General features: G+C 36.7%; 2 protein-coding genes across 3 annotated transcripts; both read right to left on the bottom strand.

Annotated features, from left to right (window-relative positions):
• Positions 1–73: 73 nt before the first annotated feature.
• LOC135080021 (ras-like GTP-binding protein Rho1) lies at positions 74–1,434 on the bottom strand. Of its 2 annotated transcripts, none has more exons than XM_063974689.1 (2): positions 1,324–1,434; positions 74–1,113 (listed from the first exon to the last, which is right to left on the bottom strand). In XM_063974689.1, exon 2 carries the CDS (start codon positions 1,106–1,108, stop codon positions 530–532), a length of 579 nt encoding a protein of 192 aa, XP_063830759.1. In that variant the 5' UTR covers positions 1,109–1,113; positions 1,324–1,434; the 3' UTR covers positions 74–529. The 2 variants fall into 2 exon arrangements, with proteins under 2 accessions (XP_063830759.1, XP_063830758.1); XM_063974688.1 differs by having other exon boundaries at positions 1,244–1,420.
• Positions 1,435–2,551: 1,117 nt separating this feature from the next.
• On the bottom strand, positions 2,552–25,445 carry LOC135080029 (aldehyde dehydrogenase, dimeric NADP-preferring). Its single transcript, XM_063974700.1, has 11 exons — positions 25,298–25,445; positions 20,751–20,794; positions 19,305–19,544; positions 18,779–19,000; positions 16,112–16,275; positions 15,356–15,586; positions 12,569–12,772; positions 8,579–8,694; positions 6,925–7,060; positions 5,405–5,555; positions 2,552–3,436 (listed from the first exon to the last, which is right to left on the bottom strand). Exons 1-11 carry the CDS (start codon positions 25,428–25,430, stop codon positions 3,416–3,418), a joined length of 1,662 nt encoding a protein of 553 aa, XP_063830770.1. The 5' UTR covers positions 25,431–25,445; the 3' UTR covers positions 2,552–3,415.
• Between the last annotated feature and the right edge of the window lie 630 nt (positions 25,446–26,075).

Raw genomic sequence — 26,075 nt, 5'->3', positions numbered from 1 at the left:
AGAGACGCGTCTAGCTGACAGGCACTTAGCTGAGAATTGGGGCTCGCGCTCCATGTCAAATAAACATCACCTACACAATTTATACATAACTATTTTATTGAAAAAATTAAAATACAAAATACGAAACTAAACAAGTCTCAGGGAGACGACACTGGTCGAGGAATAATCTTTATATTGAAGAAATGCTAATCGGTTATATAACATGATAGTATAGCACGAAAATTCAGGTGGGCCCGCAGGTGAGGGGCCCACGCTCGCCCCCGACCATATTAGTTAAGGCATTTACGCTTACCCTTTATAGATATAATCTATAAAATATACAAGTACCAATTGTGAAAGTGTAACCACACGAATACTGCAATATAGTGGGTGTGCGTGCAACGCGCGCCGCGACGTCGCTGCAGCTGTCAGTATCGGGAGGAAGCACTGGCCGACGTCGCGACTGCTGCAGTCCGAGTCGTTACAAACTTAAGTTTTCAGGCAGTATGCGAACGATTCATAAATCAGAGTTCTCCCAACAACGGCACAATTACAGCAGAGAACACCTGGTCTTCTTCTTCTTCTTGACCTGTAGCGCGGCGCGGGTCGCCGTCTCGAACACCTCGCGCACGCCTTCCTTGCTCTTGGCGGAGCACTCGAGGTAGGCGAAGGCGTTGATCTTCTCCGCCATGGCGCGGCCCTCCTGGGGCTTCACGGGCTCCTGCTTCATCTTGCGGAGCTCGTTGATTGTGGCCGGGTCGTTGCGCAAATCCTTTTTGTTCCCCACTAGGATGATGGGCACGTTCGGGCAGAAGTGTTTCACCTCGGGCGTCCACTTCTCCGGGATGTTCTCGAGCGAGTCGGGCGAGTCCACCGAGAAGCACATGAGGATCACGTCGGTGTCCGGGTACGACAGCGGCCGCAGCCGGTCGTAGTCCTCCTGCCCGGCCGTGTCCCACAGTGCCAGCTCCACTTGTTTGCCATCCACTTCTATGTCGGCGACGTAATTCTCAAACACTGTCGGCACGTACACTTCCGGAAACTGATCCTTACTGAACACGATTAGGAGACATGTTTTACCACACGCACCGTCACCGACGATTACTAATTTTTTGCGTATCGCAGCCATCGGTCCTGTGAACAATACAACGCAAATAATTACGATGGTGTCGAGCGTCAACGCCTTTCATGACTTATAAATATGGCCGCCGTATAGGAATATGGGTAGGGAGTAGTCAGACAAGCCCTCAATGTGAATAAGCACCTGAACTAGCGGAAGAAGAACAGCACCACCACATAGTACCCTCACATGCGAGGGTGTTATTTATTATATTTTGTAGATACCTGAAGATTCTGGCTAATTTCTGCGGAATATTGGCTTATCGACACTTTTTTAATCGTCTTTGCTCATCACAAGCACTTTCGTTCATAAAATCAGACAGTGTTGCAGGGTTTAAAAAGTTGTCCAAGTGGTGACGAATCAAAGATTATTTTAGTGTGATCCAGTAAATAAATTTTAAGTTTATAATATAGAATTTAATGTTTTGTAACTTTAAAAGTACTTCTTACCTTAATATTTATGGGAAAATACCGTCAAAAATCAATTCTAGACAACTAAAAAGGATACCATTTTAAAAAAATATTTTGACATTTCTCTCCACCCGTTCGGATACACTTCAAAAATAAGTTGGAAGGAATTTTTATGATATTTTCAAGTCCCTCCAAGTTTTTAGCGAAATCAGGTAAAAAATAATATTAAACTAATTTTGCAACAATGGTTACAGTGTAACAAAATATATATAAAAAATAATATTAAACTAATTTTACAACAATTTATTATTTCCAGTCAACCAAAATTTGCAGTAAAAATAATTTGGTATGCATGACGGCTCCATTATAAATACGCCTATTCGATGATCGATGCTATTAGAGAATCGTCAGGCGCTCCACTATACATTCCGCAGGTGGGTGGGTGGGTCTCGGGCCTCGGCTAGGCGGCTTCGAATACAGAGCAAGCTTCGGTGTTATTGTATTGCCTGACCGGCATATTGTCCTATAATCCTATATGCAGATTCTGTATTAAACTTAGATACAAAATGGTCTTATTAAGCACAATCAGCATCTTACAAAATTTGTAGTAAGGAGTCTATTTCATAGATTATTTAATGCGGATTCGAGGTATTGGGGAGTAACCTCCCCGTTGAATAGCTTGAGGTCTTGGTGACCTGTGATTTTTATTGTACATTGGTCATATAACTAAGATGCTGTCCAGTAGGCTCAGTTAGAGCACCCTCTGGCTGGCAACACATCAATCGTCATGCCTCGAACTGATTCCTCTAGAACGAGAATGACAATGGATTTTGCCGGGTGTTTCCTTGTACCTCACTTGTAGCTCGAGCCTTGAACTAGACCGAGAATCGAACCCGGGACCTCTTGCTTGCATAACTTCCACGTAAGAGTAAATAATCTAATAACATGAAGTAAACTATGCTTACATTGCACAACTCGTGTATAATCTTTAGTCATTCTTACATCCACAATATAGGCATTAGGCGTAAATAAATAAAAGAAGTTTTCTAAAATGTATAACTTTATTTTATAAAAACACTAAATTGTCCCCCTTAATACAATTCAACCCTTAAAAGTAAAATAGGAGTTCAACCTATTTACATTTTAAATATATCAAACAATTCTATAAACAAGCTATACAACTATGATTTGTTTTCAAATGGTTTTCATAATATTAAATTTAATCACAAATAAAATATTAATTACAATGCATTATCGTTTCTTTTTTGTTAAATACAAACATTAAGATAATAAATAAATAGGAATAACTTTATTATCCTCCATTGTTTTTCGTGACTTAAGTATTCAATTCTTTCTGATGAGCAGATTTATTTTTTAATTTTAACTAGATGGTACTTTGTTGATTTTACAAGGAGAAAAATATAAGAATAAAAAATATTATAAAATATGTTATAAAAAGTAATAATAAGTTGCAGTGTGTAAAATATAATATTGTGCAAGAATTGTGTGAAACCATGTAATATGAAAATAATGCGATTTATATTTTGTTCGTTTATTTTAATAATTAGGACCACCGATTTCCAAAGACAGCCCTGTATATCACAAAGTTAAATTAATTATAAAATTATTATTATAATTATAAAATCAGTGCTCAAAAATATAGAATGAGCTTAAGTTTCTAGCTGGTCTACATACAATTATATTAAACTTAAAACCATAAAAAAATAAATGCATAAAGAAATGTATAAAAACTCAGGTAAATATGAAAATATAGCACTTTTTAGAGAACAATAAACAATTTTTCACGATTTTGCTAATATGATAACAACATAGAGAACTTTTTCCAAAACATTAAGGCACCTATAAATACTTAACAATATTTTATCATTTTGATTCGGCCGATTCTTCACAATTCTTCTGATGTAGCCTGTAAAAAAAGCAAATTGTTAAATGTTAAATAACACGAATTTCTAAATGAGTTTACAGTCGTAACCAAACGATTACGAAATTAAATCGGTCAGTAGTATTAACTTCTTAGAGGCTGTGTTTAGCACCGTATTATGACTATAATCTTGCTACATCGACTATAATCTGGTCTGTGAGCACGTAGAATTATGTCCAATGACCCCAAGCTACCCATCCTTATCGCTCGCGTGTAATTATGTTGCTGTCGCGCTCGCACACTCACTGCGGGCGCCCGTCGCACTGTCGCGACAGCAATATAATTACGCGCGAGCGATAAGGATGGGTAGCTTGGGGTCATTGGACAAAATTCTACGTGCTCACAGACCGGGCTTTAGGTACTACCTACACATCATGTTGATAACTATCCACTAATCAATAGGTAGATGACGTCATATTTTTCCGATCTTTCAAAACCATTTTCTTTGCTATTACCTGAGACTAGCGGAGTATTATGTATTATCTGAGATTAGGGGTGGAGTTAAAATCCGTTCTTAGTGAGCACCTACGTTCTAAAAGGAACCCCCATGCAAAATTTGAGACTCCTAGCACGTGTAGTTTCTGAGATTTCGTGAGTGAGTGAGTCAGTCAACCTTTCGCTTCAACATCCCTACAGGTACCTAGTATTCTGAGGTACTATGTGACTTAAAATTTTTCTAATTGTTATATACGCGAATAGGGACGTGTTTAGTGAAAGGCCGGTTAGAGCGCACTGAGGTTTATTGGTATAAGAACATAATAAATATGCCGGTGATCGCAGTCACGCGGCGAATACTCAACACTAATCCTCCATTTTTGCAACATATTGGTCAATAGATTATTAGGCATGATTTTATACTGTAACTCAGTTTATCTTGTGAGTGTGATAGTAGAATAACATTATAAATTTGAATGTTTTTTGTCTATGACTCCAGGTCATAGACAAAAACTCGTTAAAGAGAGAAAATTATTTCCAATAAGCATGGTTAAAAGTGAGTTCTTTTTTACATTTATGGTTAAAAAATTTCTTGACCATAGCAGCTGTAGGCAGCGAAATCTCAAAATATGTATAATATCCTAGTAACAATATTTGCTATGAACTTTTCTGCTAATGTCTGTCTTTTGTATGTCTAAAATGCTGCAATTTTAATATGCAGTTGATAGTTATTTGGCCATCTACCACAGCTTTTAAAATATTAATAGTTTTATGTATTTTAAAGCAAATTCAAATAGAATCTGGTAATGTTCTGTGACTTTTTTATTTCATGAAAAATGGCTTTAACGATGGAAAGAATTTGGTTTAATTAATAAAACAACAGGATTAATTTTAACAAATGTATAATTTTTAAGATATTAATGTTAAGCTTTGTTACATTTACTTAAATAATAAACTAAATCTTAGGTACTACAAATTCCAATAATGTAATGCTTTTAAATGTTTGTGATTGGAAAATTTTAGGGAGTTAGGTAATGTAGTTATTTTGGAAAATAAGCTTACATTTACAAGGTGACATAATCTATCTACTTTAAAATTACCGTATCATTAATATAGCAACATTTGAGCTACTAGCAGCTAAAAGGTTACCAGTGGAAAAAATCCTATTCACAGGTAATGTAAATGTCAGTGTGTAATGTTTTATTATTGTTTGCATTTAAGTAAGTAACACGTAAGTGTTTTTGGTCGTGCTACTCTGTAATATTGTTGGTTATCAGATCAAATAAATAAATAAATATACCTATTTTCGGAACTTTTTTTTACATTTATGGCCAGACACAAATGCTTCGTTGAGAACATGAAAATAAATAAATAAATACCTATAGTCGCTAACTTACATTTTATGGCCAGTAACAAATGCACCATAGACAATATGAAAATAAATAAAGGCCTATCGTCGCTATTTTTTTGTGGCCAGATACAAATGCAACCAAAGAGTACGAGGTTTTACTTCTTTACCTTAGTCCAATAGAATATTCCGTAGCCCAGTCCGGCGCCGAGTGCGAAAGTCAGCAGGTACGGTAGACACTTAAGCGAGGGCCCGTGCATGGGCTTCATCATACTGGTGATGAACTTGAGGTTGCCTTCCGTGTATGGAGGGTACCGGCCCCTGGAATTGGGAAAATAACTCTTAATTTATTATATCAAATCGGTGTATTGTATAACAGGTGTGAGCTGTAATTGGGTAGTAGACAGTTGACATCATTAATCAATAATTTCAAGACAAAACTTCTTAAAAACACCAAAATTTCGCGACAATATCTAATTAAATTGTGTGGTAAAAGAACCTATCCTCACTCCGGTGTGTCAGAGGAAGGATTCTACCGATGTGACTTGCGGTCATCACACTTTTAGAAGGATTTTCAACCGACTTCAAAAAAGGAGGAGGTTCTCAATTCGACCCGTATGTTTTTTTTTTTTTTTTTTTTCTATGTTTGTTACGCGATAACTCCGCCAATTATGAACCGATTTGAACAAATATTTTTTCGGCGTATAGGTAATACCTCAAGGGTGGTCCCATTTAAATTTAATAATAAAAAAAACAACCCCCAAGGGTGGAAAATTGGGGATGAACTTTTTTATACGCAATATCTCCGCCGATTATAAACCAATTTGAACGATTATTTTTTTGTTGAATAGGTATTATCAAAAGGGTGGTTTCATGCGAATTTGAAGAAAATATTTCACCCCCAAGGGTGGAAAATTGGGGATGAACTTTTTTATACGCAATATCTCCGCCGATTATGAACCAATTTTTTTTGGTCTCAGTGTACTGCCTACCTTCAGTGGTAACATCAAGGTAATAATTAGTTAACTAAAAAGCAAGAAATAAGTAAAATTTTATAAAAAAAAAAAAACCGACTCCAAAAAACCTACACTAAAACGTAGAAAAATAATTACTAATTACCTACTTATTTATTAGGACGAATTATTAATATTTATGTAGGTATACCATGATTGATACTTTTGGAGTCGGTGCAGGCAAACTTTACATGTTTCATAATCTTGGCACCGACTCCAGAAGTATCAATCATGGTATACCTACATAAATATTAATAATTCGTCCTAATAAATAAGTAGGTAATTAGTAATTATTTTTCTACGTTTTAGTGTAGGTTTTTTGGAGTCGGTTTTATTTAATATTTTAAACTATTATGTTGCATTTTTTACTATAATATTTTATACTATCGGTTTTATTTTTTTTTATAATGATTTAAAACATCAATAAATCGTTTATAGAATAGAGTCAGCGTTTCTCAAACTTATGTGTTTGACTCCCTACTTCCTCTGTTGTGTAAAATGAAAATGCTTATGGGTCCTGTGGAACTCAATCTTACGTTGCTGTAGCCCAGAATAGTACTAATAGTACTACGAGTATATTACTAAAGTACAGTATTTTATTGTTGCAATTCTCATATCTCTGGAAGATCATCAAGAATTTTGATACGTAAGTATAGAATCTTTTTAAGATTACTTACGAAGCAAGTTTCTCTCCAATGGCAGCGAAGTTCTTGATCAAACAGCTCTTTTTGTGCGTGAACGTGTCAAACGTTTTTTTGCCGTGGTACGCGCCAATACCACTGTTGCCCACGCCACCAAATGGCAGCGTCTCCACTGAAATAATACAATTTATTTAATAAAACATGCTAGATATTTAGAGAAACATGTTTTTTTTACGAATAATAAGTAATATTATACTTAAAAAAATAGACAAAATGTCATGCTACATGCACCTTATGTAAATGTATAGAAGAAAATTAGGCATACATGGCAGGCAGCTTGTGCATGATAGATTGCATAATTAAAGGAGGCTGCGCTGCAGTTGTTAAACATTGTTAAGCAGCTAATTTTAAAAACAGAGAGGCGAAAAATTGCGAATGTGCAAAATAGGGAGAGTTTTTCGACAAAGTTTTGAAGACACGATTACTTAATATACTCAATCTTACCATTCACTACCACTAGGGATGTTAAGCAATTAAGTCGCTTGAATCTCGTTCATCTGTGCTCACTAGAGTGGGACTTTGAAAAACGTAAAGTGTGCGAGCCAAGCCAACCTGTCTTTTGCGTCCGTTAACAGCTATTGCGGCCAAGTTTCACGTTTCGTAGGTCTGCGCTGACTAAAGGGGAACTTAGACAAAGTTTCAAGCAATAGTGTGTGCGAGCCTACCTCCCATGTCCATTACGTCGTCGTTGACACCTGTTGCGGCCAAGTTACCAGTCCTTGGTAACCAGTGGCGAGACCGGCCGGTTACTCGTATTTCATTAGTCTACGTTGACTAGAAGGGAGAATAATTTTGTGTCCAAGCTATAGATCGTTTCTTCCACGAAGACGCGCCCCACCATTCTTCCGCTAATGTTTGAGTGTTGGCGGTACACGCAAATTATCCATGAGTGCACATGCACACTACAATAATGACGCTCGGATTGCTCGGGTCACACTCCGCACCCCGCGCTGCCCTCGACTAAAAATTGGTGGGGCGCGCTTACGTGGATGAAATGATCGAGGATAGCAAACGTAAAGTGTGTGCGAGCCAACCTCCCATGTGCATCATGGTGTCGTTGACGCAGACGCCGCTGCTGGTGTTGCTTGTCAGGCTGGAGGCCACGCTACGAGAGAATGTCCTAACAAATATGTAAAGAGTGTGCGAGCAACCTTCCATGTGCATCATAGTGTCATTGACAGTTGCAGTCAAATCCCCCGTCGCTCATTGGTCAGTTTTGAGAGGTGAAGGATTTTGACAAATGTAAAGCGAGTGTGAGCCAACCGTCCATGTCCATTACGTCGTCGTTGACTCCTGTTGCGGCCAAGTCACCAGTCCTTGGTGTCCAGTGGCGAGACCGGCCGGTTACTCGTCTTTCATTAGTCTACGTTGACTAGAAGGGAGAAAAATTTTGTGTCCAAGCTATAGATCGTTTCTTCCACGAAGACGCCCCACCATTCTTTCGCTAATGTTTGAGTGTTATCGGTACACGCAAATTATCCATGAGTGCACACGCACACTACAATAATGACGCTCGGATTGCTCGGATCAAACTCCGCACCCCGCGCTTACCTCGACCAAAAATTAGTGGGGTGCGTCTACGTGGATGAAATGATCGTGGATAGCAAACGTAAAGTGTGTGCGAGCCAACCTCCCATGTGCATCATGGTGTCGTTGACGCAGACGCCGCCGCTGCTGGTGTTGCTTGTGAGGCTGGAGACCACGCCCATGTTCTTCGCGAAGACATACAGCACTAGCGGCTTCTCTCTACAAAGCCGGACACCCCCACCACCGATTAGTTATAACATAATTGAGATGCAGTTGCAGAAAGTGTTTGGAAGAATTGGAGATAAACAAAGCTTATTATTTACATGTTTACAGAAATGTCTTGAAAATTATGTAGATTCTTGAAGATATAATTCAGTGATTAATGTATCAATTCTATTATTCAATATGTATTTAGGCCTTGCCCTTTATCGACATTTTTAAGTAATTTATACATCATTATGAATGTCGATGATATGTCGGTAGTTTCTGACAATGACTGTTATAAACATTTCTGCTCTGAGTCTAACAGACAAAGTTTATTTAATTAGTGAACTAAGATTAAAAATTAATATTAAACTAGTTAGTTCTAGTTGAAACCATATGTCAAGTAGAAACCATCACCAATACCACTGACCACCATACCCAACCATACCATAACCAACACCGTAACCATTAAGTAGAAATTCGAAGCTTATTGAAGGAAATAAAATGTGAATTAACCTAACCTTATAATGACCCTGCACCATGGACTCTTTTTTGCAAAAACATGCAGTCGAAATAAACATTGTTTTGTGGACGACTTATTTCATACTTTATTGTTTGTTTTTCAAGTTGACAAATGTAAGTAAAGATTTAGCTCAGATGGTTTCAAATTTTATTGCCAGAATTGTATTAACTTTAACAACAATTCTTTTATCAAATTATATTTGAAGTCGTGGGGTTAGGACCCCACCCACCGTTTGAGAATCGCTGACCTTATAAACAGATCATAAAGTATACATAGTTCGTATACTACAAGTGCTAAAATGGCTAGAACTCTATGGTTAAATCTTTATTAAAAATATGTAATTACATTGACTTAACTTTGTTTACTTTCTTGTAATGTTTATCAAGACTGTAATGCGATTGCAAAGGAGTCGAATGATGATGTTGGAAACCTTACCGCCGTAAAACATAATAGTGTCGTTTATACCGACACTGCCTGAGCGGGTCTGTTCGGTAAACAGCTTTTGTATGCTGCGCTGTTTGCTGAACAGGTATAGCACTAATGGCAGTGGCCTGAAATGTCACGTTCACATAAAATCTGATAGCCTATACTTTATGCTTTTAGGACGCTGTTGGGACTGCCTCGGTATTGCAGTGCGTCGGAAATGTTTGCGCAAGCCCGTACGGACGGTTTTCGCGCTATAATATGCAAGAAAACAGATTCTCTGCTAAGAAGAGTGAGAGATAGTCACAACAGCATTCTAAAAACAGTAGCGGAGAGATACAACTCTCCGATTATTATTAAAATTTTCCAAACTTTATTGTTTACTAACCCTAAGTAGTTTATAAGTAATGTATGTATCAACTGTAACTGTTACTAACACAAATGTGGATTACTCTGGTCTGAAATAAATAAAAATTATTTATTTATTTATACAATACAGTTATCGGGACTATTCCCACCTCTTGTTCCCACCGCTGCAACTCCTGTGTAGCCAGGATCACAGCTTGACCGTCATAAAAACCAGGGTTCGAAATTATCAAGATAATTACGCTTCATGATAATTATCGGATAATTATCAACAGTATAGGATACATTTGTCATATTGATTCATAACAAATTCTGATGTTACAAGTTTCAAGTCGAGTTATTCATTTCGAATGTTGCTTTATGTTTTGGTTGCTGATTGTTGACAAGTTACCATCGCTAGTCGCATAAAGCGTTGTGGAAATTATATAAATACATATTTTGACGCTAGATAAAGAGTGATCGTCGTGGAGCTAAATAGATAGGTTTTATAACTATCTATGTTGAATAACGCCCACCGCTAGACGCAAGTGCGGAAATACACGTTCGAAAACTTCAAATACAGTTCATTTTCACAAGCGCATTTTTTTGTTATTCTCAACCGATAATTATCCATCTGTTATTATCAAGATAAATATCATGATAATTATCATTGGTAATTATCCTTTCGAACCCTGATAAAAACCCAACCAATGAAGGTCAAGTTTGTCCCGGAGGAAAGTTAAACTGTCATTGGATCCGCAACGAAATTAATCAGAAGAACATAGGAGCTCGATGCAGGTCGCTACCAACCGGGTGATGTGAAAATCACTGAGTGAGGCCTATGTTCAGCAGTGGACGTCCTGTGGCTGAAATGATAATGATGCTGATGGTGAAGACGCCACTAGGTGGACCGACGATCTAATGACTGGTCGTTGTGGAAATCCTTGGGGATGCCTTTGTCTAGCAGTGGACGTCATTTGGACGAAACGGACGAAGACCCCACTGTGTTTAATTCTCATATATTGTCGTCCGTACATTCAACAGCGCACAGACTACACATTTTTCTTGCAAAATCGTCCTTATCATAACTACAGAAGACGACATAGTATTTAGCTTGATGTACCGTCGTCTGTACATGATAATGGTGACGGAATGTTGAAAGAATCTCAAGGATTTACTCAAAAAACCTTGTGACAAATTTCTCAAACGATACATTACTAAAAGTCACACTAAATTGATTCCATAATAGTTCCCTTAAAAGAGATGTTCATCTGTAAAAACTATTTGAAATAAAATTACATGTTGTTACCGACAAGAAAAAAGTTTTTAACTGATTTTTTTGTAGAAAAATACCTTAACAGTAGTAGTTATAGAGGTGAAAACGGCCTGTACACGTTTGTTAGATTTACAGTACTATGTATGCAAATGAAGGTCACCTCTGATGTTAACTTCAGTCACTAATTTAAATACTCATTCACATTCAAGGTATTTGTTTAAAATGCGCTCTTATGTGTATGTATGAAAAGAATTTACAATTTCTGTAGAAGCAACTTCATTGTTTTGGCCAATTGGAAAACTGTAGTGTAAAAAAGTATTGGCCATGTTTCAAATAATATCTTGCCCTATATCAAGGCAATAGATCGGCTGGTATTGTGATGTACCAATGCAGTGTCAGCCTTATTGACCGAGACTACATTTAATTCGACAAATGCCTTTGCCTATTCCATAACAAAAAGAAAACAAAAAGTTGCCAGTTTTGTAAAAATTGTTAGTGGTGGATAAAAAAAAAAGAAAAAACAAAGTCCTTCACGTATGCTAATTGCCAATAATAATAAATTAATATTTATTTCTGATTTACACACAACCAAGATGAAGTAAGCAAAAAACAACCCAATGACTTTAAAACACAATAAACAAAAAATCACCCAATGGTTGGACGCAACATGAACGCAAAAAACAATAGCAAAAGTTTGACAAACACTTTTTTGTACGTAACATTTGCGTTGCAACATTACGTTTTATGTGTATGTTGATGATGATTAAAAAAATAATAAATTTATGTATCTTTTGCGTATCAAATGTCTCATTACTTATACCCCATTTCATGGATGCCCTTTTCAAACAATGTATAGTCGACAAAAAGTCTCTTCATTGCCGATCAGATATTAATATGTAAAAAGTTAGATGAGCCACTATTTAGAGTGAAACCAAAGATTTTTTATTTAAAAAACTGACATGTCATCTTGAGAACATAAAAACAAGGTGTAAGAGAAAAGATGACAGAAATTCAACAGCAAAATGCAGACGTCTATTGTAAACTAGTGAATTTTTACGGAAAAGTCATGACCTTAACATTAATATCTAAATTTCCTTTTAGTAACTTTCATCATTAAAAATACAGAGTGCCTTAGTTTTTGCTTGATATGCCGTGCTCCGTACTTTGAGAAAATAAACGTTATGTTTTCTTCTTCGAGAAAAATGTTAATATTATTGGGTTCACTGTTGAATTTGCCATCTTATCCCACCTTATAATAACTTCAAAAGGCTCATCTAACCGCGAAAAATGTTTGCAAAACTCAGCACACTTTCAAATCTTACCTTTCGTTGATGAATTTGATGGCCTCATACGCGTCAGCCACCGGGACAATGGGCAGAAGTGGCCCAAATATTTCGTCCTCCATGATCTTGTCAGAGGGTGACACATTGGCCAGGATGGTCGGTTCAATGAACTTGTCTTTGGCGTCGTAGTTGCCACCGACGACTACTTTGCTTTTGTTCGCGTCGAGGACTGCTTGGATTCGACTGGAAGGGAATAAGGTTCATTTTGATATTTTTTTCTTATTATGACACTATTTACTATGAGATACAAAATAATTATAAATTATCTTAACTTTAAAATTTACTTAATTAAAATTTCGCAAGTAATTATTTAGCAATGTTTACAGACAATGTTTTTAGTGACGTGTTCTGTTTAGTTCTTTTACAAGAAGGTTGCGTTAAGGACATTCATACAACACTATGCATATTTTTCACGCTATCTATGTTGTTTATGCACTTCAAAAAGTGCTGTTTACGTCATCATGTTAAACTAAAAATAGAAAAATAGTCGCCTTTTTGCCATTCCTGGCTGAATGCACCGATTCTAAGACCAATCTAGTAACCTTTGATCCGCTGTTATCATGATTCAAGTGTAGTACTCGTACATAATGTGACTTGCAGTATTTGATATCGAATCGAACCTAAATACCTAATTAATATCTATTTTATTGTAAAGCATGATAATATAATCCATTGTAATAATAAATCCTGATTCCAGACATTCAAACGCTGTAATTTATTATTGTTCTTTTGTACTTACTAAATTTTTCTCAATATTTGCATGACTAATTAGTCATTTCACTCAATGAGGGTTTTCGCGAATGAAAGATCCGCTAGATGGCGGGACGTGGATGTGGGGTCTGACTGCTGCGTGATTGGTGGATTTTGACATGTCTGTCAATGTCATGTCAAAAATAACCAATCATGCAGCGTTTGGACCTCGCGTCTACGTATTGCCATCTGGCGGATTTTTCATTCGCGAAAACCCTCATTGAGTCAACATGTGGACATGCCAATTGTAATAATAATATCTTGTAAAAGCAAATAAATATTTCTGATTTCTGATCGTCGGGGCAGAGTGCACAGTACGTCATCGCCTCGAATTTGTTTGCCCGTACAGAAATAGAATTTAATCACACCAACGCTGCATAAACAGGTTATGGGATTTCGAAATCGTTGCATTTGTATGTTATTTTTGTGTTTTATTATAATCCTTACACGAAGGTTCTAGAAAAGTAGGGGAGACTGGGGCTGGTCCTAACAAATTTTGATTTGAGCGTAATATTTTCTAAACTGCTTTAGCAAGAAACATGGTTTTTTGGTACGTGATGTCAAATTTAATGAGCTTTACGTAAAGTACAACAAAATGTATATAATAATTACCATATCTGAGAAAAATCGAGTTTTGCCAAACAAGTCACTTGTTAGATCTTACCCCAGGTTTGGGGTTGGTTTTAACATCGCTGGGGAAAGTTTTAACAGCGGGGGTAAAAAATAATTTATAGTTGGGAATGGGATTTTGGCTAAGATAAAAAACAAAATAATAATCAACGTTTATTAGAAACACTAATAAAATTAAATGCGGTTCCTTACCGTTCATAAAATAAACAGAAAACTTAAATTTTATTAGTTAAACGAGCTTTATATATTATAAGATAAACTGACTCACTCAATCAGCATTACTCAAATCAAAGAACAAAAAATATTTTTTGATCATCAAATGATCATTGAAATTCGGCTCATTGCCGTTTAAACATGTATAATAAACTTAAAACTTACTAAAACTATCTTTATCAAATAAAATAACAAAAAAATACTCCTCTAATAAATCAACATACAACTTTGGTTATAAAAGTCAGTCTTACTCAATGTTCGCGGCAAATATTAACGCGTTAGAACCTACCCCGTGCATTTTGTTAAAACCAACCCCACGACCTCATTTTGCACAAAATTATTGTTTTTCATTTACCGATTATATTTTCGATTAAAACTTTAAAATTAATGAAAAATACAATAAATTCGGATTTATGCAATACCAAAGCCAATTTTCTACGATACATATTTAAAGAGTAATGCAAAAAATTAAACACGTAGAAAAGTTCATTTGCCTGTGAAATTGGAGGCGTCTGACGCAACCTGCTCCCGTGACGCTTGGCCGGTAACTGACAGGTCGAGACAGGTTCGCGCTTATTCGTAGGCACAAAGTGCGTTGGAATTAGCGTGGTAAGTCGAATAGGTTCTATGTAATTACGCTGTTAGTATTTACCCCTGTTAAAACCAGCCCCAGTCTCCCTGTCTTTGAAATGAGAAACATTGTATCGATCTTAATAGCCTGTTTTCTTGGACACCTACAGATTTTTTATTTGTAATGCTATTAATTTTACGATAGCAGAGCTACTAATGTCTTAATAATGCTTCCATGATGCTCGTATAAGCAAAGGCCAGACCCAAAAACAGCGTATAAGTATAAGCCTACTGGCCCGTTCATCTTGCTTCATAAGTTCATATACTTATCTAGGAGGCTTATCTTACAGATAGCGTAATCCGTGCCACTGTGATTAATTTTAATGTCAACATAATTTTGCCACAGACATTTGTATAGCAACAACATAAAAGGATATATTTTGATTTACATTTCAGTGCCCGCCTAGACAAGTGGCAAAACGTTTCGGAGTGCCTTCGCTTCGCTCTGGCGTTTTTAAAGTTATTTTTTGATTGATTAAAAATAAGTTCTATACCAAATACATAAAATGTCAAATAATTTAAGTTATGCAGCGTAATTCTCACCTAAAATGCCTGTTGTTGATTATGCGGCAAAGGTCCGGCGACTTCTGAGGGTCCTCACCGTACCAGGACTTCAGGACCTTCTTGGAGGCTTCCACAAACTTGTCCTGGATCTCTTTGCTGCAGAGGATGTAGTCTGGCGCGATGCATGTCTGGCCCATGTTGATGAACTTGCCCCATAGTATACGCTTGGCAGTCACTTCCAAGTCGGCTGAGCTATCTATGTATACAGGGCTGTGGAAGAAAAGAAAAATTAAGAGGCTGCTATGTACTGGCCAATATAAAAGCCACATCCAAATAGGTTCACTATTTTAAGAGCTAGGGACCTTGAAACAGTTGAACTGAATTTGATAAAACGTAACTAAGAACCATCGCTAGAAAAACTTGAAAAAAAATCACATGCAAATCGGTTCATCCGTTTAAGAGCTAAGCCCGTACACAGACATAATATAGCATCTAAATTAAAAACAAAATTTTAACAAAAGGCCCCTCTTTTTGCGTCGGGGGTCAAAATAAAGTAATGTCCAAAGGGACTGTTTCTATGTAAGCAACAAGAATTTGTACAGTCACCGTCAAATAGTTCGTGTCACCCAAAGTGGCCATAAAGTTGATAACACAATCTTATTCCAATGTATAAAAGAAGTGTAGCTAACTTTTAGGCTACTTTGGTGTAAGTAACGATTTATTTTACGCTGACTGTCTGACTCACTTACATACCCTGATAAAGAAAAACAAACATAATATACCAAGCGCATTTACCTTTTCCCTCCCAGCTCCAATGTCACTGGTGTGAGATGCTTAGTGGCCGCTTCATATACGATCTTTCCCACACCAGTGCTTCCAGTGTAAAAGATGTAGTCGAACTTCTCTTTTAGTAACACAGTCGTCTCTTCAGCACCACCTTGCACCACCACCACGGCATCCTGAAATAATTAGTTTTTTCTAAATCCAGAACGAGGAAGCTCTTGACCTGTATCTCACCTGATGGTAAGTGATGATCAGGCCGAAGGTGGAAGCGAGCTTCACCCGGAATCTTCAACCACGGAGGAACTGGCTATCTTACCTCTAACTGCCGGAACACAATAATGCTGTTAACATTGTTGTTATGGCGACAGACTTAGGTAAGATGGTGGTAGCTAGCCAAGCGGACTGAGAACAAGCCCTACTACCAACCAAACCGAACAGAAAAATCTGCCCCCACTGGAAATCGAACCCGGGACCTCTGCGTCTGAAGCAGGTGGTCTTACCACTAGACCACAGAGGCGGTTTCATGTTTATGTAACAGTAACAATAACGACTGAACATCAAGGTAAACATTCCTGTTGAGGAGTTGTAATAGGTGTTAGTTTTCTACAAAAATGTCTGATATGTTGGTGACTAAATTTCGTAGGTATATCTTGTAAACACATACAATTTCTACGTCAACTAAAGCAGGGTTTTCCAATTTTTTTTTGCCAAGGAACCCTAATATTGATTATACTTTTCCTAGCGGAACCCCGTACTACTCCGCCCGCACGCCCTGCCCCTCCCTTGTGCGTAAACAAGTCGGTGCGAGCGAACAACGTCGGTCACGAAACGTGGGATAATATTTTTACGGAACCCTTGCGGCCTTTCCCCAGGGTTCCGCGGACCACCATTCGGGAACCGCTGAACTAAAGATAAATAATAAACTAAACAATTACTTATGCAGAGAATTGAGCTTGTGTCATTGGGTGACGATTTTAAAATAATAAAACAAAAATAAAAATTACTTACTTATTGCAACTTAAACTCGTAAATTAAGTTAGTTAAAAGTTAATTGCTAATGATCCTATTATGATATGATTTTGATTCTAACTTCATTGGCTTTGTTTAAACGCAAATCGCCCAATGTAATTGTAGGGAAAAATTATGTTCATCACCCTGACTCATGGCATTGACGGTGTTTCAATGTTATCTAGTACTTAATCATCAAACTATACACGTGTATACTAACGTAGATATTTAAGGTAAAATTATTAGAATCCTTTTCTGGCGGTTGAGCATTGTTGCTTAAATATAGAATTTGTTTACATGTATTTAATTATCAATTTCGGTTTTAAGATCAGGTTAATTATGCAGACATAATTGATTATTGATGTTCTTGTACATTAAACAACCAAAACGGTAAACATAGTCAAGAGAAACGAGCAATTGTACCTACTTTATATGTAATCTAAATTTTGCTTAAAATTTTAGAATATGAGTAACATTTAGCCCAAAGAAGATTCTAATTAAATTGACTGTTATAAATTGATTATATCACGTAAAAATCTAGAACTAGATAATGATTACGAAACGCATCGTAACGCGTCATACTGATTTGGTGTGTTGCTATAAAACCAGTTTTGTTTAGTTTCCACTTGTACTTTGTACCCTATGAGCATGCCATAAAAATCATAAAAACAAAACTACGTAATAACAAAATATTTGTACCTACATACCTACTGTAGGTAAATGTAGAGATAGTTTACCTATTAACTACAAATGAAATTAACAAGTAAATCAATATTAAAATGCCTGATAATGTTCTGTATCATTAATGTGACATGATAACTTTGTAGTTAGTAGAGGCCTGTGTCCTTCACTCAAATTGACTTAAGCTAATGGCTAAACGATCGAGCCTTTTTGTAGACATTATGATGATTTTCCTATGTAATTAATAGTACCTACCTAGGCATGATTGTCTGAACAAAACTTCTATTCTTTACACGTTTAATTTTACTTGTAATCGTTTATCATAAGTAATTCATTTAGATAACTTCGCTCGCGATGGTGATACAACAAATAATTTATTGGATTAAAGTTTGAGAGATAAACAATCTCAGGGCAAAGTATCATTTTTCAGTTTGTCTATCAGTGACTTAGAAAGAAGTCACAAACAAACAAATTGTCCAAGTATTAGGCAATATCTCAGCGACGAATTGGGCGCAAGATTTGGCCACCTCAATAGGCTTGATCACCACTGGGTTACCAGCGGCTATGTCGCTATTCATTGGCATCAACAATAGCTGCAGATTGTAGTTCTACACACCAATCACCAGAAGAATCTTAGACTTACATTGTCCAAGTATTTAGGCACCATCTCAGCATCAAATCGGGCGCAAGATTCGGGCACTTCACTGGGCTTGATTACCACTGCGTTGCCGGCGGCTATGGCGCCAGCCATTGGCAGCAACAACAGTTGTAGAGCGTAGTGCCATACACTGATAGTTACAAAGATAATAAACTTACATTGTCCAAGTATTTAGGCACCATCTCAGCAACAAATCGGGCGCAAGACTCGGCCACTTCACTGGGCTTGATGACCACTGCGTTGCCGGCGGCTATGGCGCCAGCCATTAGCAGCAATAACAGCTGTAGAGGGTAAATGCCAAACACTGATCTTCAGAAAAATAATAAACTTACATTGTCCAAGTATTTAGGCACCATCTCAGCAACAAATCGGGCGCAAGATTCGGCCACTTCACTGGGTTTGATCACCACTGCGTTGCCGGCGGCTATGGCGCCAGCCATTGGCAGCAACAACAGCTGCAGAGGGTAGTTCCACGCACCAATAATCAGGGCCACGCCATATGGGTCGTTGTAGATCACTACTTCATCCAGGATATTCACTAACCCTTTTGACGGCTAAAATAGAAAATTGGGTTTTATAATATTGAAATGGGATGTAAAAAGTGTAAGTAAATGGCGTCCGAGAAAAATGAAAACAAAAAATGAAGAGTATCTATCTAAGAAATGACCACGTAATAATAAAGACGATCTGAAGGGATTATTAGGTGAGTGCGTTTTGAGCAAATGGTTCGAGGATTTCCTATGGCGATTTAAGTTCCTTTGGTTTACTCATAGCATAGTTCAAGAGTAGTTGCCCGGCAAGCGAAAGGTCATGGGTTCGATTCCCGCCTTAGGCAATTCGATAATAACGACTACTCACTTTCTCAGGTTTGACCCATTCATCCAAGTTGTGCAGCGTGTTCGTCAAGTCATTAATGAGATAATCGACCTCCAACAGCACGGCTTCCATCTTGCTCCTCCGCAGGTCCTCCCTGAGGGCATCGATCATGGCCTGCTGGTTCTCCTTGTACATTCGCATCAGGCTCTCCAGTTGCTGTCGCCTCCATTCTACAGGTTTTGTGACGCCTCTGTTGAAAGCGTCGCGGGCTCGCTGCACGGACTGAAGAGGAATATCTGGGTTACTTGAGACGATTATAGTATTATTACCCTACGTAAATAATGAATCAGAAATGAGGAGATGGAACACCAAAGCCCTTTTGGCCAGCTTAAGTGGCAATGCTCGTAAAGCAGATGGTCAGAAAAGTTGGGGTAGAAAAGTTCTCGAGTGGCAGTCACGGTCCGGAAGATACATAGTGTGGACAGGCCTCCCACTAGCTAGATGAAATGACGATCTGGTGAGGGTCGCGGGAAGCACCTGAATGCGTGAGACCGGTCGTTGTGGAAATCCTTGGATACGGCCTTTGTCCAGAAGTGGACGTCATTTAGCTGAAACGAACGAGCGTAGGTAAATAAACCTATTTTATGTAGACTTTACTAGAGAGGACATAGCAAGAAAGATAAACTAAAATACTTAGTTATAGGGGCGGCGTTGCTGTTAAGTCCGTGATCATTACCTATGTGTTGTGGATGTATGAAGGAAGACGTATGTATTTTATACAAAGTACAGACAGCAACAACCATTTACCTAGACTAAAATGGATGTTAGCTCCTAGTAACACAAAGAACAGAAATGGCTAAATGCATGTTCGCTGCCGGTCAAGGTCTCGCCCGAGAGCCGGAGCGCCGGTTCATCTAACTCGCTCATCACTAACACGTGTGTTGAAAAAAACATTCACACTATTTGAGTGTTCTTGAATTTGGTGCATTTTTAGGTGATAAAGCATTCAATGACGTGAATAGAACCATGTTACATATTCAGCGAAAAAAGTTCAACAAGAAAAAAAAAACAGCTCACTTAGGTACTGCATGCTGGCCTAATATAAAGGAATATTGGATTATAGCAAAAAGGAAAAAAATACAATAAGATAAATTATATGATTCGATTTTTTTTAAACGCATTGTCCTAGCAAGGAATTCAACTCTTAAGCTAGAAAAAAATACACACCCTGCCATTATTAAATTTAATCCAAAATTGTGACGTTTCAAGGGTTAATGCAAAGTAATGCACTAGGTCAGGGGTCTCCAAACTACGGCCCTCCACTGCCATCAATCTGGCCCGGTGAGCAGAAAAATTATTGTTAGGGCCCTTTCAACATACCGAAAAAATTATTATGGCCCCAAGGCTTCAAAGTTTGGAGATCCCTGCACTTGGTAAATGACATACTACTATACTTACCTAGTTACTTAAGCTACTAATTTCACTTACCTCAGCAACATTTGCTGATTTGCCCTTCAATTCAGAAATATTTCCTGCAACAAACAAACATTTACTCTACACAAATAACACCCATTAATATTCAAGAGATAATAATTAATATGTTCCTTATCAAGTCTTTACTGTGGTGAATGACCGACCTCTATGAAATTGGAAGTATTCATTGACCTGATTCCAAATTGTCTAGTAATTCTTATGTTTATTGTTTTGTTAAATATGTATTTAATTGCACTAATTTGAAGCTAAGGAACATTTTGCTAGCAATCAATGATTCTGCTCAAAATACTGTAGTTTCAGAACTTACTTCATGATTATAGTAGTTGCAATTCATGAAGGCAAGAGAGCTTTACATGTGTGGCTCGCTATTGTTTGTTTTTCAAAAGTTTTGACAGACTTACACTTAAGTGCATGAACTCGTACACACACAAGTAAAGCTCACTCGCCTTCGTGAGTTGCAAGCACTATACAGGATTGATTACAGGACGAAAACCAGGAATTATTGATAGCATAGGAGTTATATAATCCACCAGTTCACCACTTTCGAATTTAATCCATAAACAATTATGTAATTTACAAAACCGGTTCCTTTACCTACCTGCTCAAATCCTTGATAACATTAGATAATTTAACCAGGCAAATATTGTACAAAAACCTTAAAATATAAGCTAAAAGTCTACAATTCTTTGATATAAGTTTAGTCCTAAGAATCAGTCTTGAGTTGACTGTGAGTTGTTGATGTTTTGTTGTATTTATCCTTATAGAAACTTACCCAAAACCATTGCGAACAACTTTTAGATTACGGAGTAAAGAGCCGTGTCTGAGTTTTATTACGGAATCAGCCAAATATATGTATTAAATTACAACAACACCGCACTGGAATGACGTAAAATAACAAACCGCTAAGTGCCGCTAATAAGCAATTTACGATTAATTATCGCACAGGCGTAATAATTAAAAAATATGACTGCACACAACAAGCATTGCCGATTCAATACAATAGAATAGAAGAAACAGAAAGCAAAGCAAGTTTCTGGCGTTTTTGCTTTGCTTGTCTGTTGTCATCAGTCATGTTGACAGCCAGCTGTTTACCTTCTGTCATTTCTGTCAAATAATTTTTTAATACAGATTACAAATCTACTAGAGTTGTGCTCGAAATACTAGTTAATATCATTGCATAGAGACCAAAAATAATTAAATAACACATTCCCTTGCTCTAAAAAAAGGGGATTTCTGAAACTTACGAAGCTCTTTCTATATCTTTATTTAATAATATCGTACGAATCGGAAAAAATACAATGCGGTGAGAATGATTATCTTGCTCGTCTAATAAATAGATCACCACTTCAATCAATTTCTAAAGAATACTAGCAGAGTAAATACAAATGAGTAGGTCATCTTCGGCGCAACCAAGACTGGCTCCCCGCTAATCCACGCTAATTTTTGTCAGTGTGTGAGTGCGCGCCGCATACGTATTGGTGCGCTCACATACAAACCGCGCCCGTGCGTTTCTATGAAGATGACCTACTCATTTGTATTTACTCTGATATTAGTGAGCATTGAAATAGGTTGTAGGTAGGTAAGAGGAAAACTTAGCAGAATATAGGTCATTTTCTCCAAAATCAATTTTTGAGAAAAACAGAAGCTAAAAACTCGCTGCTAGAAATAGTGACATCTACTGGAATCTTGAAGTATTACAATCCAACAACTATAGTGGTTCAGAGCCCCGATTACGGTAACTTTTAACGTTTACAATCCAGACACGCTTCTCGATTCTGCGATACGATTGGTCGTTCAACAGCGTACGTCAGCTGTTTCGACCAATCGTATCGCAGAATCGAGAAGCGTGTCTGGATTGTAAACGTTAAAAGTTACCGTAATCGGGGCTCTGCCCCCCCTAGACAAAACGCACTTTTTGATCGAATCGAAAATCGAATCCGTCAAATTCCATACAAAAAAGGGGCTTTTCGACCACTTTTCGACTGGTTTGCGATTAAAATGGCACTTTGTCTAGACCCACTGAATTCAATAATCTTCTTTTTTCTTTTTTTTTTTTTTTTTCTGGCACGCACGGCTTGTGCATTTGCCAATGACAAATAATCTTCTTGGTCATGTAATTTTATTTTAGGTAGGCTTTAAAGTGGGTCCAAGCTCAAGGTTCGGTTCCTGGTTCGGTCAAAATAAAATAAAAAAATACGATGTAGTTGTATGACTTGTATGACATCCTACATAATATTCTATAAGTTGACTGGCACCTAAAAGACGTAATATTTGCAAAAGTTAAGGTTAAATAAACATTAATGTCCCTGTAATCTGATGATGCGATGATTTATTTGTCCTTATGCAGCCGTGTTCAAATATCGATGTGAGGACCGTGAAACACGTTAGTGTTCTTTGTATTTACATACTTAACTACAGACATATTTATTCAAAAAGCTTTGAATATAGGCACTGTTTCTTGTTAAGTGTATGTGTTTCATATTAATGATTTAACTGTTCCATCATAAGTTTAAACTGTATGTTTAAATTAATAAAAATAATGGTATGCAGACATTACCGCTATGATAGTTCTTCCCAGATTGAGGTAGAGATCGCTTTTTAGCGATAAGACCGCTCCAATTGTGCTTTTCCTTTCCTTGTTTTTTTACATTTCAATATAACTTTTTTCATTCTAGTGTATTTTTACAAGCTTTTTATTACAAGCTTTTTATTACAAGCTTATTTTTTTTTATTTTTTTTATTTGACTTCACTTATTAGTAACTATGTGTGGGACAAATCTTGCAACTGAATTTAAGACCAGTTCTCCTCAACCGATTGAGCTGAAATTTGGTATACATATGTAAGTACGATGACAATGCAATATTATGGTACCATTGAGCTGGTCTGATGATGGAGTCACTCCTAAACGAAACGGCGGAAACTTATCGAGTTTGGGTTCGTTGGATTCGACTTCCCGAGCACTTTTATGCTAAATGATGACCAAGCCCTGATATTGAGATAGTTACAACTAAAAAGTGTAAAATAAAATTATAATAAAAAAAATCTTTTTTAAAAACAAGCTTTATCCTGAAATGCAGTTGTACTAAAACGAAAAAAATAATTGTATGCTAGCTAGGTTCAAAGAATTTCGAAAGCTTGTAGCGTAAACAGAAAAAAAGAGGAATAAATTCCATGCGCGATACAAGCTTTCGAAACTCTTTGAACCTAGCTAGCATACAATTAATATTTTTTTCGTTTTAGTACAACTGCATTTCAGGATAAAGCTTGTTGGTTTTTGCTCTAACACTTAGAAAATAGAAATAAAAAGCAACATATAATTTTCCTTTGACGTAGAACTGCAATTGCATATCGATTGATAGAGCCACGCTGTTATTAAGCTGTCAGCCAGCTTTCATATCACTTTGAACTTTTAAGCTCCTCCTATTTTATCAATCAATTGCTACCGACATGTTCTAGAACATTTTTATTTATTATTTATAATGTTTTTTATAAGTTTTTTTATTACCTGTCAATACTTAAGCTCGCTTATGTTGTTTTTTGACCTTCATGTTAATTACTTGTTCAGTTACGTATCTTCGTTCCTAATGATTGTGCTTAATTATTAGTGTAAAACGAGTAATCTATGGATATAGCCAAGCAAAGCGTGCAAGAGTTACTAGTACCATAAGGGCATAAAAATGTGTCACAAACAATAATTACTTCGACGATTAACTTACAATTAGTTTATGGGCCAAGCCTGTAAATATTAAATATCGAAAAAAGACGAACTCAATTTACCATAGCAGCTATCTATTTATTTATTCTTTTATTTATTTATTTATTCATTGGCATTAACATATTCAGCACATACAGATATACATGCATTCATACATTAACCCTGTGAGGGTGTAGCAAAGTTAACAATTAACTACAAAATAATGCTTAATGGTAATAATTTTCCTTAATATTAATATAAAATACATTATTTTATTGTACAATTAATAGTTGGTACGTAAGGTGAAATTTAATGCCATTGGGCATTCTCTGCCAGTTAGCCTTTGGGCTAAACAGGAAAGCTATCCTACTTAATTAATGATTTACCTATTAAGTCATAAAAAATCACATCCAGAAGGTAGGTTAGGTACGATAGGACCTAAGTATACATATTTCATGAAACCACATAAAGAGTCAAACATACTGAAATCTTGTCTTTTTTATTATTAAGAATTTTAAATGGTGATGACCATTATTTGTCAACAATTTTTAGTATGATTTTACAGTTCAAACTTCTACTACCATAAAAATTTTATTTAGGCCCTATGAAAAAAACTACCTGTACCTACCGCTTTTATAAATTAAGTTTAAAGGCAATGTTCCATTGTTAATTAAACAACCGATTATGTAAGTGTGACATATTTGCACTGTCAACAATGGAAGCAACGTTGTTTTGATCCAAACGCCGGCAACCGAGCGCAGTGTTTTATAACTTACCACTTACTGACACAATATCATTAAATACCACGTCACTACAATAACTATAAACACTTGCACAATTAATTACCTTTATCCATATCGGTGTCGATATCTAGCACGGTATCTTTGACACAATCGATCACCGGCTCGATTGTTAGTACGTGATCCTTCGGCGCGCTCGCGCAAGTGTGGTCTGCGTCTTGCAGAGCCGGCGGGCTCATGTTTACTGAACGAATACTATGCTGTGTGTTCACGAGGTGTTTTGTGAAGCAAAGAATTATTTTGAAAAACTTAGACTAAGACACAAGTTGTCCAGAAGCTAGAGCAATGTATTGAATAAATTATGATAAAAATCAAACAATCAAACAAATCTCTTTAATTTATTTTGCAATCAAAGATAAGTTTACGCAAATAATTAGGTAGATTTTTGGCTTTATTTGTTATTGACAGTATCTATAGGCACGGACTAAAAGACTTTTTAATTGCAATTATTATAATTATTAACGTTTTAAAAAATAGCAATTACAGAGATAGATTTTATTAGCCCAAATTAGAAGCATAACCAAAATCACAAATGCTTTTTGGCGACTTTTTGTATTTCTTGATCCTTGAATGAGATTTGGCTGACTGACATGTCTGAGCTATTGATTTAAAGATGATAGTTGATAGTTACGAAATTATGAGCTATGATGATAGGTAAAAAGTTAAACAATGACGTGATTATTTGTGTAAATTGATCAATAATAAAAATACTATGAAAACATTGTACCTACAAACTTATTAAATTATCCTACTTTTTAGTACCTACACTTCGATAGCTATTACGAATGCTCTTGCTCTTGATCTTCAATTTCAATTAGTTTCTA

Source organism: Ostrinia nubilalis, chromosome 17 (assembly GCF_963855985.1).
Source record: "Ostrinia nubilalis chromosome 17, ilOstNubi1.1, whole genome shotgun sequence".
NCBI classification, from domain to species: Eukaryota; Metazoa; Arthropoda; class Insecta; order Lepidoptera; family Crambidae; genus Ostrinia; species Ostrinia nubilalis.
Note: the sequence above shows the minus strand (reverse complement) of the source record. Positions and strands in the feature narration are given on the sequence as shown.